Here is a 17453-nt window from a genome sequence, read left to right as displayed (position 1 = left end):
CTTTTACAAAAGAGTAACTTGACTCATTTTAAACATACTTTTCTAAAGTACTAATTTATATGTGAAACTTTCCCCGAAAAGCATATACACAGTAGAACTATCAAAATATTGTTACCCTGTTATTGAATGACCGTACATAGAAAAACTGTCTCAACCGATAACACGAGTCAGGGTTATTATTATCGTTATTATCTAAAACTAAAACCATAAAAACTTTTGTTACATTAAACAATAACAATTTAACTGAAATAAAATAAAATATAAAAAACCTAAACATATTTATTCCAGCTAAGTGCCAAGGCTAAAGGTAGTATTAAAATAACTAAAACGAATAAATAAAAATTAACTATAGAATAAAAATGACAAAAACACACACAAAAATTACTAACACTTAAACTAAAAATAAAGTGAAAACTGAAAATAATATTGATAATAATCTAATTCAAAATTTTAACAAAAAATGTAATGGTATATTAATGATAAAACTAAAATAAAACTGGTGTGAGTCAGTTTGTCTAACCTATAGCAAAAAGGCAAACATATTTGAGACCTGTTGGGTGTTAAACCAGTTTAAAATAATTATTATTTATGCATATTTCCACAGAAACCTTAATTACGCTGCTTATATGACTGGAGTCTCATCTGAAATAAACAATACAATAAAAAATATGTACTTTTTTTATTAGTAGTTTGTGAGAAGCATCATTCTAAACATTTTTCAAAAGTATTTCTCATTTATATGTATGGAAGCCCGTTTCCGCCACTAAATAAAAAAATAAGAGTAATTGCGACTTTTTATCTCAGAATTCTGACTTTTTTTCTCACAATTGCGAGTTATAAAGTCAGAATTCTGAGATACAAAGTCGCAATTGCGAGTTATAAAGTCAGAATTCTGAGATAAAAAGTCGCAATTGCGAGTTATAAAGTCATTGATCTGCCGCGACACATGATTTGTGAACACATTAATGAGTATTTTAGCTGTAGTTTTAGCTGCTAATGATGGAATTATTGTCTTATTATCTGAACGGCATTAATATCTCTGAGCAAACGCGCTCGAGGGGATTTTAAGCGCAAGCTTTGGCGCAGAAACAACAGAACGGATGTGAGGTGGCAACGTTCATTTAACATGATGTGTTATCATGGAAATATGATCCCCAGAACTTATAACTCGCTAGTTACATCTCAGAATTCTGACTATATATCATGCAATTGTGAGTTTATATCTCAGAATTCTGACTTTATAACTCGCAATTGTGACACTTTATCTCAGAATTCTGACTTTATAACTCGCAATTGTGAGAAAAAAAGTCAGAATTCTGAGAGCGCAATTACTGTTTTTATTTTTTTATTTAGTGGCGGAAACGGGCTTCCATACATTTAAGTGTGAAACTAAATATAAAGAATAATTTGAGTGCATTTTTTAAATACATTTTTTTGCACATTTTTATTTTCAAAATCGGCATGCGCCAAAAAAAAAAAGTCTGCAAATACAGTGTGGGTTGGGTTCTTGTACCTCATTCAAGATAATTGGAGATTATCCAAATGCTCTCCTTGTGCATGATGGGGTGGGACTAGAGCCAAGGAGGGGGAGATGCATGTAAGTAAGGCCAATCACCTTTTTTGCCTGGAGGATACACCCGTATAACTGGGTCACACTTCAAACTGACCAGGATTTGACAGCATTCTTTAAACCAAAGGTGCAAAGGAAACATCCACATAAATCCCACGTGCATATGATGATGTAGTACTTGTTTAACCACCTCATGTCAAGGAGGAAGAACTATAAGGGAGTACCGGGTACGAGACAAATGAGGCTGGCCGCCTTACCGCAGAATAAACCATTAAGACAAGTGCTAACCCAAAGAGGATTATTCATTCATCTAGGGTTGAGAAACACAGGCTCTTAATGGAATTAGCGGGTGATGGCACACAGACGCTGTGCGTTCACTGAATCAAATACACACACACATACATGCAATTGCTCAGACGCTTAACAGATGTGTCACAGACCGTGATTAGCACTACTTCCTGCCACTCTAACAGTTCTGCAGGGAGTCTTTGCCCAAGGCTCGCAAGAGTGAAGGACGCTGTGCAGCTCGAGAGGAAATGCTGTAAAGCGCCCTCATTAAGAGTCCAGAATGATTTACAATAGCCAAGGCAGACTTCTGCCTACATGTGTAGGAGCATGTGATAGGGACAAGGGCAGAGTATTCATCACAGACAATCTGATTTACATCGCATCAAGGCTCCAAACATACCATTCACGGGGTGTGATTACAACGTGGAATGAAAAGCAGCACGAAAAATCTAAAGCATGTGCAATAAAAGTGAGACAGCAGCACACATGGATATATTCCGAGGGAATGGTTATAAAAGATGGATGTGGAAACATTTACTTTGGACCCAAAAATGAACATTTTGTCTTCATTTTCTCACCCTCATGTCCTTCTAACCTTGTATTGTCAGGGTGAGTAAGTGATGAGAACATTTAAGATCTAAACTTTGCTATGGCAAGTTCAGTTTCTCTAAAGACTTTTTTTTTATTATAAAGAAATCAATACTTTTAAGCAAGGATATATTAAACTGATCAAAAGTAACAAAGACATTGAGGCCCTATTTTAACATTCTAAGTGCATGGTCTGAAGCGCATGATGCAGGTGCACTTAGGGTGTGTCCGAATCCACTTTTGATAGTTTAATGACGGGAAAAACGTTCGGTGCACCATGCGCATAGTCCAAAAGGGTTGTACCTAGGCTAATAATGAGTCATGGGTGTGTTTGGGCATAATGTGCAATTAACCAATCAAGAGTCTCATCTCCCCTTCCCTTTAACCACTTAAAGTCCACGGACCCTGCCCGGAATGACATCATCATGTATATACTTTCAATTTTAAATGTCTGTGGAGGAGCTCTGACCTCATGTGGTAGCATTTGAAAGCTTAGAGTCTCTACTTTCTGGAGACATGCATCACTTTGGCATTTGTTTTACACAAAGTAACTTATTTACACTAAATTACTCTGGTACCATTTCCGTTTGGATTTGCCCTACCCAAATTGAAAAGCTTCCTATACCCACATACAGTGGTCTAAATACACAATTTTGGTGTCATTTTACAGCAAAACCCTTTGAGGTTACATAAATGTTGTCTGAGCTGTAATAACCCCCCCCCCCCCAAAAAAAAGAGACGCTTTTTGATTTTCTTTGGTTATAAATTCATTTTTGAAAGTGTGTAACTCAGGCACTGTGTGCTCTAGAACCTTACTATAGTAAACTGTTAATTTCAATCAGTTTGGGGTTGCCAGTTGGGGACTAGTTCACCACTGATGTCCGGTTAGAGACATGAAGAAGCAATAGGGGTTCAATTTCTTTGCTCTTTATTTCCAGCACATTGCTGGTTCCATATGTTGGTCTATGTGTGTGGTTTCATACTATATACGCACACATCAAAGGTGAAGCAAGCACAGAGTCTGTTTGAAACACTCATGCCATGCTGAGCTATTCACTAACATTAATCAATGCCACCTGCTGGAGATGGGCGGAGCAAAGTGTCTGCTGCTCAGACAGTGCGCTCTGACATTGGCTGATTGCCAGAGCAAGTCTCTCAGACACAACTTTCAAAATACAAGTCCCAATGGGCCTTTTTAACAGCCGCCCCCAGATTTCTAAAGACTGAGGAAATCTGCCCATTATAAAAAGGTCAAAGTCCAATTTTAGTCTGGAATCTCAGGTAGCTGTATCACCTTAGCCACAGGTCGCACATAAAACTTGTCCTTAATTCTCACTTCAACAGTCCTGATTCTGTTATCCACCCCAGGGAATACTTGAGAGATCTGCCCAATGGGCCACAGGGCCCTGGTGAATTGAGGGTCCACAATCATAACTGTAGTTCCCACCTTTATATCGGGTGACTCTACCTGCCACTTGCTACGAGTCTGAAGACCAGGCAAATAAAACTTGATAAACCGCTTCCAAAAGTGATCTGCTAGGACTTGGCTATGACGCCACCTACGTCGACTCAATAGTTCACTTTGAGGGTATATCACTTGAGGAAGGGACGAATCAGGCCGCCCCATAAGGAGCGAATTAGGAGTGATAGGATCTGGATCAGAGGCATTAGAGGAGATATACCCTAGGGGTTTAGAATTTAAGATCCCTTCAATCTCAATGAGTGTAGTGAGAAGAGTTTCCTCTGGTATCGGCTGAGTTCCCAGAGTGACCTGTAGAGCTTGTTTCAGGGACCGGATCTCCCTTTCCCAGCACCCACCAAAATGTGGGGCATGAGGTGGGTTGAAGCGGAAGATAATCTGCTGGCTGGCAAGCTGTTCCCGAAGCTCTGGAACTAGTTCAGCAAATGTCTGTTGCAGCTCCCTTTCCCCTCCTTTAAAATTGGTACCCTGATCAGATAAAATTTCCATAGGTCTCCCACGTCGGGCTATAAAACGCCTGAGGGCCATAAGGAAGGAGTCTGTATCAAGTCTAGGCAGGAGGTCAATGTACACTGCACGTGTAGTCATGCACTTGAACAGAATACCCCATCGCTTTTCACTTCTGCGCCCAATCTTTACCAAGTATGGCCCAAAACAGTCAATGCCAGTAGAATAAAAGGCCGGTTTGAATAGACGTAGCCTGGCTGGAGGCAGATCGGCCATTCTGGGTATCTGTGGATTTTTACGAAATTTCTGACATTCTGGACAATCTTTGCGTTGATAACGTCGGATTGCTTCCCTACCCCGAAGGATCCAGTATTTTCTACGCATTTCCGCTAGTACTCTCTCAGGTCCTGGGTGAAGCAGCTTTGCATCATAGTCCTTAATGAGAAGTGACAGGATGATGGGGGTCAAGCACAATAGGATGCATAAACTCAGGCTCAATCTCTTCACAACGACGAAGGCGCCCTCCTATCTTAAGGAGTTGATTTGCAGAGTCAAGTTCAGGAGCGAGGCTAAGGAGTCGACTGTGGTTATGCAGTTGTTTCCCGCTGTCAGCTGTGTCACATCGGAGGGAAAGCTTTCCCATTGAGCTTGCTGAAAGATAGCTATTTCAGCCCGTCGAAAGTCTTCAGCTGAGAGATTGGCCCCATTTTCCTTGAGAGATTCTGCAGTGGCTGTCAGTAACTCTTGAAAGGTCAGAAACTTGCTTGGATCTGGTATGGACAAGCGACGTGCAGTATTCATCAGACCACAGAATGTAGAGTTTCTTAGTTCATCACTGTCAATAAGAGAGGATGTGGGTGTAACCGGCCACTGGTCAGGTGAGAGATGAATGAATGGTGGCCCTGTATTCCATCGACTTTGTGGCCCTAGTTCTGCCAGCCTTTTACCTCTGGTGATATCATCTGCCGGGTTACTATCGGAGTCCACATAGCGCCATTCACAGTGGCTGGTAAGCTCCTGAATCTCAGTAACTCGTGTACCAACGAAAACCTTGAAACGACAGGATTCTGATTTAATCCAAGTTAAAACTGTGGTGGAATCAGTCCAAAGGAAAACTTGTCGAATGGGCAAAGTCAGTTCATTCTGCAGGATCCTGGCCAACTGGGCACCTGTTAGGGCTGCGGATAGTTCTAGACGAGGGATTGACAGACGTTTTTTGGGAGCCACTCTTGATCTGGCCACAATGAATGTGACTTCCACTTCTCCCTGCTGGTCTTCTGTTCGAAGATAAGCGACCGACCCATAAGCTGACTCTGATGCGTCACAGAAGATATGGATATCTCGTTGGCTGGATACATCATCCTTTGGTGCACTGCAATAGCATCTGGATAAAACTATCGTTTGTAGATTACCGAGCTCCTCTGCCCATCTGTTCCAAGCATTCACTAAATCCTCAGGTAACATGGGATCATCCCAATCTCTCTTTTTGTCCCATAGTCGCTGCACTATTACCTTGGCACGTGTGATGTATGGGATGATGTACCCAAGAGGATCATATTGGCTGGCGATCACTTTATAGATGTTACGCATCGTAACTTTATGGCACTCTATAGCACGGAGCTTATATGACAAGGTATCATTTTGACAGTTCCACTGGAGTCCAAGCACTGATTCATGATTTGAAACATTACCCATGGCGATCCATTGCTCAGCACTGTCAGACCTGGATGCCACTGGTAAGTGACTGATGGTGGAAGGTGCATTACTGGCCCATTGCCTAAGTTCGAATCCTCCTTTTGCCAAGACACTCTGCAACTGGTCTACCATGTGCCTTGCTTCATCTACAGAGGGCAGACTTTGCAGGTAATTGTCGACATAAAATGCCTTGTGTACAGCATCATGTACCTTTTCACCAGGCTGACTGTTGTCCAGGACATTCTTTTGCAAAGCAAAGACAGCGCAACATGGACTACTAGTGGTCCCAAAGGGAAGGACTTGCCATTCATAGACTCTGGGCTGCACTTCTCTTTCTTGATCTCTCCATAAGAAACGGAGAAGGGGTCGATCTTCGGGAAGGAGTCTTATCTGGTGGAACATTCCTTTAATGTCGCTGCTGATGGCGATTGAATATTCTCTGAATCTTAGTAGCACAGCCAGTAACGAGGAAGTCAGAGTAGGTCCTGGAAGTAGCAGTTCATTAAGATTGTTTCCTTGGAACTGGAATGAACAATTGAAAACCACCCTATGTTTCCCGTTATGTTCAACCATATGGTGTGGGATATACCAACTCACTGGAGTGTCTTCTGCTCCTGACTGTAGTTCAGCAATGTAACCCGCCTGCTCCAGTCGTTTAATTTCAGCCTGGTAGATAGCTGCTTGATCAACAGACTTACTGAGGCGACGCTCTAGGCTTCTAAGATGAGGCATTACTGCTGCTTTAGGTGCATGAAGAGGGGGCATATTTTTAACTCTGAGCAGTGGGGTAGCATATCGCTGAATCCCATCGACTTCAACTCTGATCGTTTTTTGTTCCAGCAATTTTAGTGACTGCTGGTCTTGTACTGATCGAGTACTCGTCTTCGCATCCCTCCATGGAAGGACATCCATTTGCCAGAGTCTTTCGACTTGTTCATGCAAAGTAGCAGAAGGTGACAAACTTGTGAACAGACATTGCTGCTCTGTGAAGCGATGTTGCAAAGCTTGAACTGGTCCTTGTAAAGTCCATCCAAGGAGAGTTCTAATTGCAGCAGGACCACCTGGTGGTCCCAAGCGAACCGGTTCAACTGGGGTAATTAAATGAGGGCAGTCTGATCCAATGAGCAAAACTGGATGAGCTGCTTCAATGTTTTGGAGGGGAAGTCCTTTAAGGTGACGGTACCTTTCCCGTAGAGCCTTAACAGGATGACAATGTACTCCAAGCCCCAGCTCTGATGCAGTGAAAGCTCCACTGATTGGATATACCTTGTTTGGTTGACAGGCTGGTGAAAGGTTGAAGGAAACAGCCGCCCCATGCAGGACCTTTAACTCTTGCCTGACTGTGCGCAGGGGCAGGTCCTCTGGCTTCCCTTTCAATTTCAGCTGGTTAGCTGCAGCGTGCAACAAGATGCTCCTTTCTGAGCCATCATCAAGAATGGCATAAGCATTTATGGATCGATCTCCATTTCTCAGAATGACTTTACACATTTTCAACAGTACCTTCTGACTTCCTAGGGGCTTGTCAATGAATAATACATCGTTGGCGGCCTCCCCCATGATAGGGTTTGCAGATGAATCCTCTCCTTCCACTACTTTGTCCTTGTTCCTAACATTAACCTCATGAAGAACAAGCAAGTGGCGGCCATTACATGATTTGCAGCGCATCTTGAGGTTACACTCTGATGATCTATGGCCCCGTCCACAGCGCCAGCATCTGTTGTGCCCCTTTATCCAATTTTGCCTCTGAGATTTGGAGAGTTGAGAGAAATTGGCGCAGTTATTCAAAGAGTGTTTGTTGTTATCACAGTAAGGACAGTAAGGATTTGCCATTGTGGTCTTAACTGTGACAGGTGATGGAGGTGCAGAAGGGTATTTCTCAGTGCTGAGTAGGACTTCGGTCCCTTTGTGGAATGGGTTTACCTTCCTTGGTGGGTCCCAAGATGATCTGGTTGAGTACCCTCTACCGGAGCGGCTTGTATATCTTGTGGAATCTTCTTGCACTTGGATTTCATATTCTAACCAGTCTGAGAAGTCAAGGAGGTTAGGAATCTTCACATTCAAGGGATAGATGAATCTTCTGAAACTGCTTCGCAGATCATGTGGCAATTTACTCAGTAGTCTGGACACATGAGATCCACATCTTAATTCCACTTTGCCAGGCTTACCTAATTGTCGCAACATTCCCACCAAGGATCTCACCCTCAGAGCAAACATCCGGAAAGTTTTGATGTCTCCAGTGTTGATGCTCGGTCCCTCCATCAATTCCACTATGCGCTGTAACGCCAATTGATGTGGCTGGCCATACTGCTTATTGAGGGCATCCATGGTGTGGGTATAAGGATGACGTGAACTGCTGTATGATTCAGCAATTAGCTGTGCTTCCTCAAGCTTCAGATGTTCTAGCAGAATATGGAATTTGAAGCGCTCTGTGGTATCAGCTGGCAGAATGTTTTCCAAAGCAATCTTAAGCCTTGCAAACTCTCTGGGGTTTGGGTGAATCAGGTCGGGAATCGTAGGAGTAGGTCCACGATATACTCTTTCTTGGTCAACCAATGAACTTGGAGAGTGGTGGTGCCTTCTCCTACTCTTAGATGATAGCTTATGCTGTTTTCTGGAGGAAGATTGTTGAGGCGGAGATCGGACATGACTTCTCTGAACCATGTTGGCTTCATGTCCCCCATCCTGCCTCCTACTAATCGTTCTTCCAGTTGGTGGACCGGGGTTAACCTTTTGTTGCCTGGTTGAGCTCAGGTGCAGGTTTCTCATGCCATCATCGATAGAAGAAAAAATACTTTCTTGACTGCTTGAATCCTCAGAGCTTCCCCAACTTTCCACTGAGCTACTACATTGTGATGTATCATGAGAGGCTTGTGCATCGCTTGGATTCGACCCCGGGCCCGTTACTTTTGGCCTCCGTGGGGCTGGTACTGGTTTAGGGCGGTCTAGGGTCTTTGATGGACCGGGTACAGGAAGTGAAATTAATCTTTGAGGGAGTTGTGGCTGCTGAGTTTGCCAACTTAACAACTGTTTTACCTCTGCTTGTAGTTGAGACATCTGTGACGTGAACTTACTGTTGACCTGCTTGAAATCATCTCTTTCCTCCTTCAGCTGCTGAACTGTGGTAATCAGGTCACTATGGAGTTTCCTTAAATCAGCATTTTCCTCACGTAGTGCTTCCACATGCTGGTCCCACCGATCTGTAGTAAACCATCCTTGTGGACTGTGATAATCACCATGATATGCTGCTGCCTGTGGGGTCTCCATGCTGGCATCCTCTTCGGCTGATGGAGCACAAGGTGAATTTCGGGAATAGCTGGGTGGTGTTAAGGGTTTAGGTAGGTTATAACCAGTCAAGTCATAATCCTGCAAGTGTGCTGGAAGAGATGATTGTCTCCTGGGCCGCTCAAGGACTTCAGCTGATGGTTGCTTCTCCATAACTGTGGAAAACTCTGGCTCCGGCTCGAAGGACCATATAGTAAACTGTTAATTTCAATCAGTTTGGGGTTGCCAGTTGGGGACTAGTTCACCACTGATGTCCGGTTAGAGACATGAAGAAGCAATAGGGGTTCAATTTCTTTGCTCTTTATTTCCAGCACATTGCTGGTTCCATATGTTGGTCTATGTGTGTGGTTTCATACTATATACGCACACATCAAAGGTGAAGCAAGCACAGAGTCTGTTTGAAACACTCATGCCATGCTGAGCTATTCACTAACATTAATCAATGCCACCTGCTGGAGATGGGCGGAGCAAAGTGTCTGCTGCTCAGACAGTGCGCTCTGACATTGGCTGATTGCCAGAGCAAGTCTCTCAGACACAACTTTCAAAATACAAGTCCCAATGGGCCTTTTTAACACTTACAGACAGTTTGGGATGTTTCCACTAGATTCCAGAAAAGACTGGTAAAATAGATTTTTGTGTGGATCATGCATGCAAGATTTATTCAAATGAATCTGAATGGAGGAATATGACCTTTTTTATGTAATTTCCGTCTGCTTTTCAATTTGGGTAGGCCAAATCCAGGCGGAAGTCCCAAAAATGGTCCCAGATCTTAAGAGGTGAAAAGCCAGTTGCGCTTGCAACATGGTGGAATTTGCAAGCGGAAAGACTGAACGCTTCTCCAGAAAGGAATCATTTGTAATTTTTAAAAATGTTTTTGTGCTGCTGCATGTCCGTGTGTGTAATAAGCCGAGTGTACGCTCGTTGTGAACCCACCTATAGGCACATATTACTAACCCACCCTTTAAATAACAAAAAAAATACGGCGCTATTGACTTTAGACCAGGTTTTTGTTGGTCAATGGCGCAGTCTTTTTCAGTTGCCTGAAAATAGCAACGCGCCAACAACGCGCCTGAACACCCCTCGTTTTCAGACCAGTACGCCCGTGGGCAAACAGATGCGTACGAGTGCATTCGCTATTTAAACAAGGCATTGCACCAGGTGTATGATAGGGGCTGGCCCATTTAAAATGTCACAAAATATTTCTATTTGAAATAAATGCTGTTATTTTGAGCTTTCGATTCATCAAAATATCCTGGGAAAATGTATCACTTGACTTATTTCAGAAACATAAAAAAAATTGTGCCGACCCCAAACGTTTGAAATTTAGTGCAACATGGCAATTTGTGCTTGTACTTGTTATTTAAAACAAACTGGCTTTTATACTTGGTTATCAAATGCAATTAATGTCACCATGAACTGAGCTGTCCACATTTGAGTTCCACCAAACCTAGACCAGATGAGAGTTTAGGGAATTAAATCTGCATACTGCAGTGCAAGAATCATCTGTTGGCTCCACGACTGGAACAAGATCCACTCACTTACATATCAGCGGCAGATTGATCGGACGCCGCCTGCATCGCCAGAATTCCTTCCATGAGCGAAACTGAGGTTCACGCTGATGATCTGAACAATCTGCTATGAAAGATTGCTGGGCCTAATGTTTTTTTTTTTGTTATAAAAGGTGAGTGCTGTGTCGTTTCAGAGGCAGACGTAACATCTTCAGCTCACGTTGGCTTGCTTGCAGTTTGGCTGGTCATGAGTTTAAAGATTTATGTAGTATATCTAACACCCTGCCTTAACCAGATGCGATGCTACAAGTTATATGACTGTCCAAATTAGATGCGACACAGCTTGATGTGACAAAATCAATTAAATATCACACAGCCAATCAGAAGAGTGTGTGGAAAGAGCTCTGCAGGCACACTGCGCTTGCAATGAAATGGATAAGTACATAATCTAATTATTAAATTTTTCACCATATTAACATTATGAAAAAATAAACATTAAGTGACTGAAACAATCTTTGTCACAGAATACAGTACAGTTGTTTGTTCTCATTGAGTTCACAGTTTGAATATTCTTGTTTCTTTTAAAGGGTTAGTTCACCCAAAAATGAAAATTCTGTCATTACCCTTCGTTCATCTTAGAACACAAATTAAGATGTTTTTGATGAAATCCGAGAACTTTCTAACTCTCCATAGACTGCAACGTTACTTTTACGACGAGAAAACTTTTTGTGCACAAAAAACATTTCACCATTATTCAACCATTTCTTCTCCTCAGTGTCAGTCTCTGACACGGTTCACATGAGCACCATGATGCATACGTGTGGTGCTGACACAGGAGCTGGCCAATACTGAGCCGGTATTCTGACGTAGAACCCGGAAGCGATGCACTGTGTTTACAACGTGAACAGTGTAGGAGAAGAAATTGTTGTATAAAGTCATTATTTTTGGGGGGGTTTGCGCAAAAAAAGTATTCTTGTCACTTCATAACATTAAGGTTGAAACACTGGAGTCACATGGACTATTTTAACGATGTCTTTACTACCTTTCTAGGCCTTGAAAGTAGTAATAACATTGCAGTCTATGGGGTCAGAAAGCTCTCATTTGTATTCTGAAGATTAACGAAGGTCTAACGGCTTTGGAACGACACAAAGGTGAGTAATTAATGACAGAATTTTCATTTTTCGGTGAACTAACCCTATAATATATTTTCAAGATCTGAGGTGAATTATCATCGCTTTCAGTATGGTATTATTAGACACTTTAAGATTAAATAGAGCACATAATCATTATATAAGATTATCATTGTAACCGTTTGCATGCTATTTCAGCCACAACGCCACAGAAATTGAAACCGTTTCTATAATATAATCCCGTCGCGACTGGTTAGGACAAAAACTCTGATTAACATGGGAAAAATACCTTTTATTGCATAACATCTGGTTAGGACACGATTTTCCAGTCAAAATGCAAAGTAACATTTTCTGGCAATTTTCAGAGCGGCGAGCAACAGCAAGCTAGCTTTGAACGCATGAGATCCCATCCTCCGTACAGAGCTCTCTCTCCAAAGCCACGCCTCCTTCAAAACACATGAACTCACACAGCAGAGTCTGCTAAGCGTTACGAGACAAGAGACGGCGTTAAACTACCTCATGTCTCAAAAGCACAGAACATTACAATAATAATGAACGTAAACAACTTAAAGAGCACTAACCTGTACCATGACTGATGCAGATTAATTTCAGTGTTGATAGTGTTGCCATTGAAACGTATAAATTCGAGCTACGAACCGCTCAGAGTATAAGTCACAGGTTTCCATCTCTTCCAAATTACAGTTGTTATGGCGTGAACGCAGCATAAGCTTGTTGTTTTGGTTCAGGAGGAAGCGTAAAAGGTGGCTGCCGTTTCAGTTGCGGTGCTCGGTGACTGACGTATGGCTAACTCTGCATAGCATGAAACCCGCTGATGATGTGTGATGTCACGTCTGCACGAGCAGGGAGCGCGGATGTATGAAAGTACATACTTTGCCAGACAAGTAGGACATCGGACCGAATGCAATGATTGGACACATGATGAATGATCACGTGACTGTCGCGGAGCCCCGGAGGGCAAAACAGCCATAGAACTGTAGCTCAATTTAAAAAAAATAAGTGAACAACAAGATGCAAGTTTTGGGTACTTGTGATCCATATACAGCACCTGCTGCAGTATTTCAATCACTAAAAACAGCGGGATGTTTTTAAAACGCTTAACGTAAAAACACTTAGGGTTGCACCAATAAGGATTAAATTAAGCTACGTTTAACAGTAATCAAGGATTTATTTGTTGATCTGGGTTTTATTTTACATTGAGTTGTGTTGCACCACTTAAACACAGATTAACTGTAGACTGTAAAACTGTTAGAATTAAAGGGCTGATCGGGATGAACCGACACCAGGCTAAAGAATTCTTATTAGTGCAACCCACCCTTAAAGTGCCTTAATGTACTATAACAGTGATAATAAAAGATTAAATTCAGTTTACACCTTTTTGATGATGATGCTATATACAGGCAAGCAGATTTATTTTCAATGGGAAAACACTTAACGAGAAACCTCATGTTGCATTAATATTATGTGTTCATTTGCTTGCCTGTACAAAGTATGCAACATCAATAATGTGTATATTGAATTTGGTCTTGTAATATCACTGTCTTACTACATTAAAACTTACTACAAACCTGGTAAAAATGACTGGTGGGCAATGGAGGAAAGCCTCCAGGCGTTCCTATAATGGTGTGACGTCACGTAAAAACTATGAATTTAAGGATGCAACAATACAGTTAGTCCACGGTTCAATACATACATCGGTTTTTAACCACGTTCTGATGGCTTGTCATATAAATTTTTTGTTATTCTATTCGTAGGCGACGGGAACAGCAAGAGGTTAAGGAGAAAAAAAGAGTATTTTTTATTGCAATACTCTTTCTTTATTTTACTTAAAAGAATTGAAAAACCTACCTTAAACTTTACTTGTATTCCTAGTGTATTGCATAATATAAAATAAATATATAAAGATTTACACTGGCAGCTCAGAGCTGTGCAGCACCATTAAAGTATGAAATTGAATGAATGAATGTAAAAATAAAACACTACATAGACTTCACTATAAAATATACATTGATTCTTAGCTACTGTATTAGTTTTTCAGTCAAGAGCAGGGAGTGATTTTCTCTTTGTCTTTTGTTGTTGTATTAACATTAAAGGGATAGTTCATTCAAAAAAGAAAATTCTGTCATCGAAATGCATACAGGTTTGAAACAATAATAGAGTGAGTAAATAATGACATCCTTTTAGAGGTGAACTGTCCCTTTAAAGCTACACTGTGATATTTTCCCCCATCTAGCGGTTAAAAGGTATATGACCATCCAGTGAATATTAGTTTCTCTTCCTCTCAATTCCGATTTCGTTTTAACTCCTACGGTGGCCGATTTAGTCCAAGATTAATATGGCTTCCAGTTCGACCTCGTCCACATTCGACACGGTGCCATCGAGTGTTAAAACGCGAAAGGCGAAGCTTGAATTTACGGGTATGTCCCTCTTTGGCTAATGTACTTTCAAGATGGAGGGGCAACATGGCAACCCGCATTCAAACCCCTTACCCGTATGTATTTTCAATGGTATATTATAAACTTACGAGGATACTTTATTACTTTATAAAGAAGTAAATATACATTAATGAGCACATATATTTTTTAAAGAACTAAGTGTTTTTAGCTAAGAATAAACTAAAAAAGTTACACAGTGTAGCTTTAAGGACAGCGTGTTCACAACTGCGCTGTTGTCAATTTAAGACCTGCGTGCATCTAATATACAGACACACACGATTTTACTTTCACTTTAGACATAACCGACTGTGTTTATGTTAACCTTGTGTGTATTTGACAGTATTAGCGCAGTAAGACGACTGTTTAGTCCTGCAATCACGTGTTTGACAGGCGTTTAGTGCGCGCGCTCTGAAAAGCACATGTTAAAACCGTGCACGCGAATGAGACCGGCAAGGCTTTAAAACGCATGCAAATAATGAACTTTCGTGATTGTGAATAACTATAGTGTTCCGTGAGTATAACTCTACTACTAACGTGTGATGTGAATGTATGTCACCTTGTTCAGTATTGGGATGGAGGCAAATTATAGAATTTGTAAAAAAACAATTAATTAAATGCAAAACCGAAAAAAACGCAATTCACAAGCGCGTATTGAACCGTGAATGCCGTACCGAACGGTTCAATATTATATTGAGAATTGTGGCATCCCTAATGAATAAATATATAAAATGCATTCAGATCACTTAGTGATTGTGACTTAGTGACTATCAGGATGTGAAAGACTTTCAACCAGAATAACAAAAAATTCTGGAACAAATCGCCTACCCTGCCTTTAAGTGTGTAAAATTTTTAGGAAAAAAACAAAACACACAACTTTTCTGTAATTACATGTGAACCCCAGGGAAATAAATGCTGCTTAAATAGATGTGCCAAAATTACAGTTTCTTTTTTGGCAAACGATGCTTCACATTCACTTTTTACATCCATTTTTTGGGACAAAGTACTATTGATTCCTGTGAAACCAAAGCCATCTTGCATTATTAATGAAAACTCAGATTATAACCCAGTTACAGCCCACAGGGAGAGAGAGAGGAACACTGGCTGCCTCTTACCGATGCCCGTCTCTGGCATGGCAAACAGTGTCTTCTCAGTGGCCACACGAAACCGTCCATGAACTGAAAGACCCACGCCCTGCAGAAACAGAGAAAACAGTACAGATCAATACCATGCTCACAGACCAGATGAAAAAAGCTATAGAATGAGGGTTAAAGTCTTCACACCCATCTACTGCAGGAACAGTTCACTCAAAAATATTTTATTTATTACTCATCCTCATGCCATACCAAATCTGTATGTGTGGTCAATATGACTTGTATGCTATATTACAAGACTTCTAAAGCCATCCAATACCTTTGTGTGAGAAACACAAATGTGGACATTAATTGCATTAGATAAAGTGTAAAAGACAGTTTGTTTTAAATAATTAGTATAAGCTCAAATTACCAAATTTGTAAGGTTGTAATAAATAAAAATAAAAATCTTTTCAAGATGAAGACAAAACATACTGTTTTTCTGGTTATCAAATTTGGTACAACCAAATGCCACTAAAACTATCTTCAAACCATTGTCATTGCAAAAAATTTATAAATGGCTTTTTCTCTTGATGATTTAAAGCATCCTTGCTAAATTAGATTAGCATTAAACTTTGTATCAGTAGAAACCCAGTAGTATATTCGAATGACCGTGCTTCCCTCCCTCATGTACCCCTGAGACGAGAGATTTCTGTATTTTTTGTCTGGAAAAAAAACTCAGATGACGCAATAATCGTCATTTAGCTTCACCTGAGGCTTTTTTGGCCAGAGGCTAGAGACTACAGCCAGTAGTAGGAGCTAGTTCCACATGTTTTCAACCCGCCCATAGGGGGTGGTGGGATCTCACACCCAGAATATAAAATGCGCACGGTCGCTCGAGCATTCATAACGGAGCGGTGCGGAGCAAAGCGAGTGTTTTCAATGAATTCCTATGAAAGTTAAGCTTCCATAGGCATGAACTGAAAACGCACAGACTGGACACGCACCGTGAATGACTGTGCGGCCGTGAATGAATGCCGGGCGGCCGTGCTCATTCTAGTTTCGGTTTAAAATTAGCGCCAATTCGGGGGCAGGTTGCTTGAATTGTGGGTGCCTATTATTCTAAAAAACACAACAACAAAATGGTACAATGACAAACTCACTTAAATAGGCGCATTTCACTTTGAAACCAAATGTCAGCTGTTTGCTCTCATGATGAATGAAATCCGACTCCTGATTCGTTTGTGCTGCGACTCTCGTTCAGCTCATGCTGTATTAGTCAGACACGTTCAGTTTTTCATTGTAGTGTCTGTTCTCTAACTGAACTAAATTATTTTATGACTATAAAAAGGAAAATGACGGTGGGGGCAGTACCGCGGTGGACAAACGGTGTAACCGCTAGGCGTGGCTTGGGAGTGGCCTCGTAGGGCAGCGAAGCAAGTGCATTCTGGGGTTTGTTGTCTTTATATGAGCCAAAAATACATTGTCTGGCTTTCTCAGTCTAGAAGGCACCAACTTTTAAAATAATTTCACATTTCTACTACATAAATGACCCATTTTAAATACACATTCATCTTTCCAGCGGTGAAGTATCCCTTTAATTTCCTTAAAACATTTTTTTTTATCTTACTGACACTTTTGAATGGGAGTGTAGTGCACAATTCATATAGACTTATTTTAGTGTTTTTTGAAGACTGACATGGTTACTATAAACTGTCATTTTATGGAAAAGATCTGTGAGGATGTCAAAAACCTTTGTTTGCAACAACAGAAATGAGCAACTACTCCTGAACTTAGCAGTGGAAAAAGAGTGGACAAAGTCAATTTGGAACGTTGTGCACCATATGCACAGTGTCAGAACTTAAGCCTCTCCCTAAGCACTGTTGCCATAGTGAAGCACCAACAACATGTTTAGTGATTTAGTAGTGTTTGAGACCATGCA

The 17453-nt window shown here is 41.2% G+C and overlaps 1 protein-coding gene across 1 annotated transcript in view; it reads right to left on the bottom strand.

Annotated features, from left to right (window-relative positions):
* hibch (3-hydroxyisobutyryl-CoA hydrolase) overlaps positions 1-17453 on the bottom strand; it is a 57719-nt gene that overhangs the window by 25414 nt on the left and 14852 nt on the right. Inside the window, exon 7 of the mRNA XM_079822037.1 lies at positions 15554-15632. Coding sequence (XP_079678163.1) covers positions 15554-15632 — 79 coding nt within the window. The remainder of the gene's footprint in view (positions 1-15553; positions 15633-17453) is intronic.

This window comes from Gobio gobio, assembly GCF_949357685.1.
Source record: "Gobio gobio genome assembly, chromosome: 7".
NCBI lineage: Eukaryota > Metazoa > Chordata > Actinopteri > Cypriniformes > Gobionidae > Gobio > Gobio gobio.
Note: the sequence above shows the minus strand (reverse complement) of the source record. Positions and strands in the feature narration are given on the sequence as shown.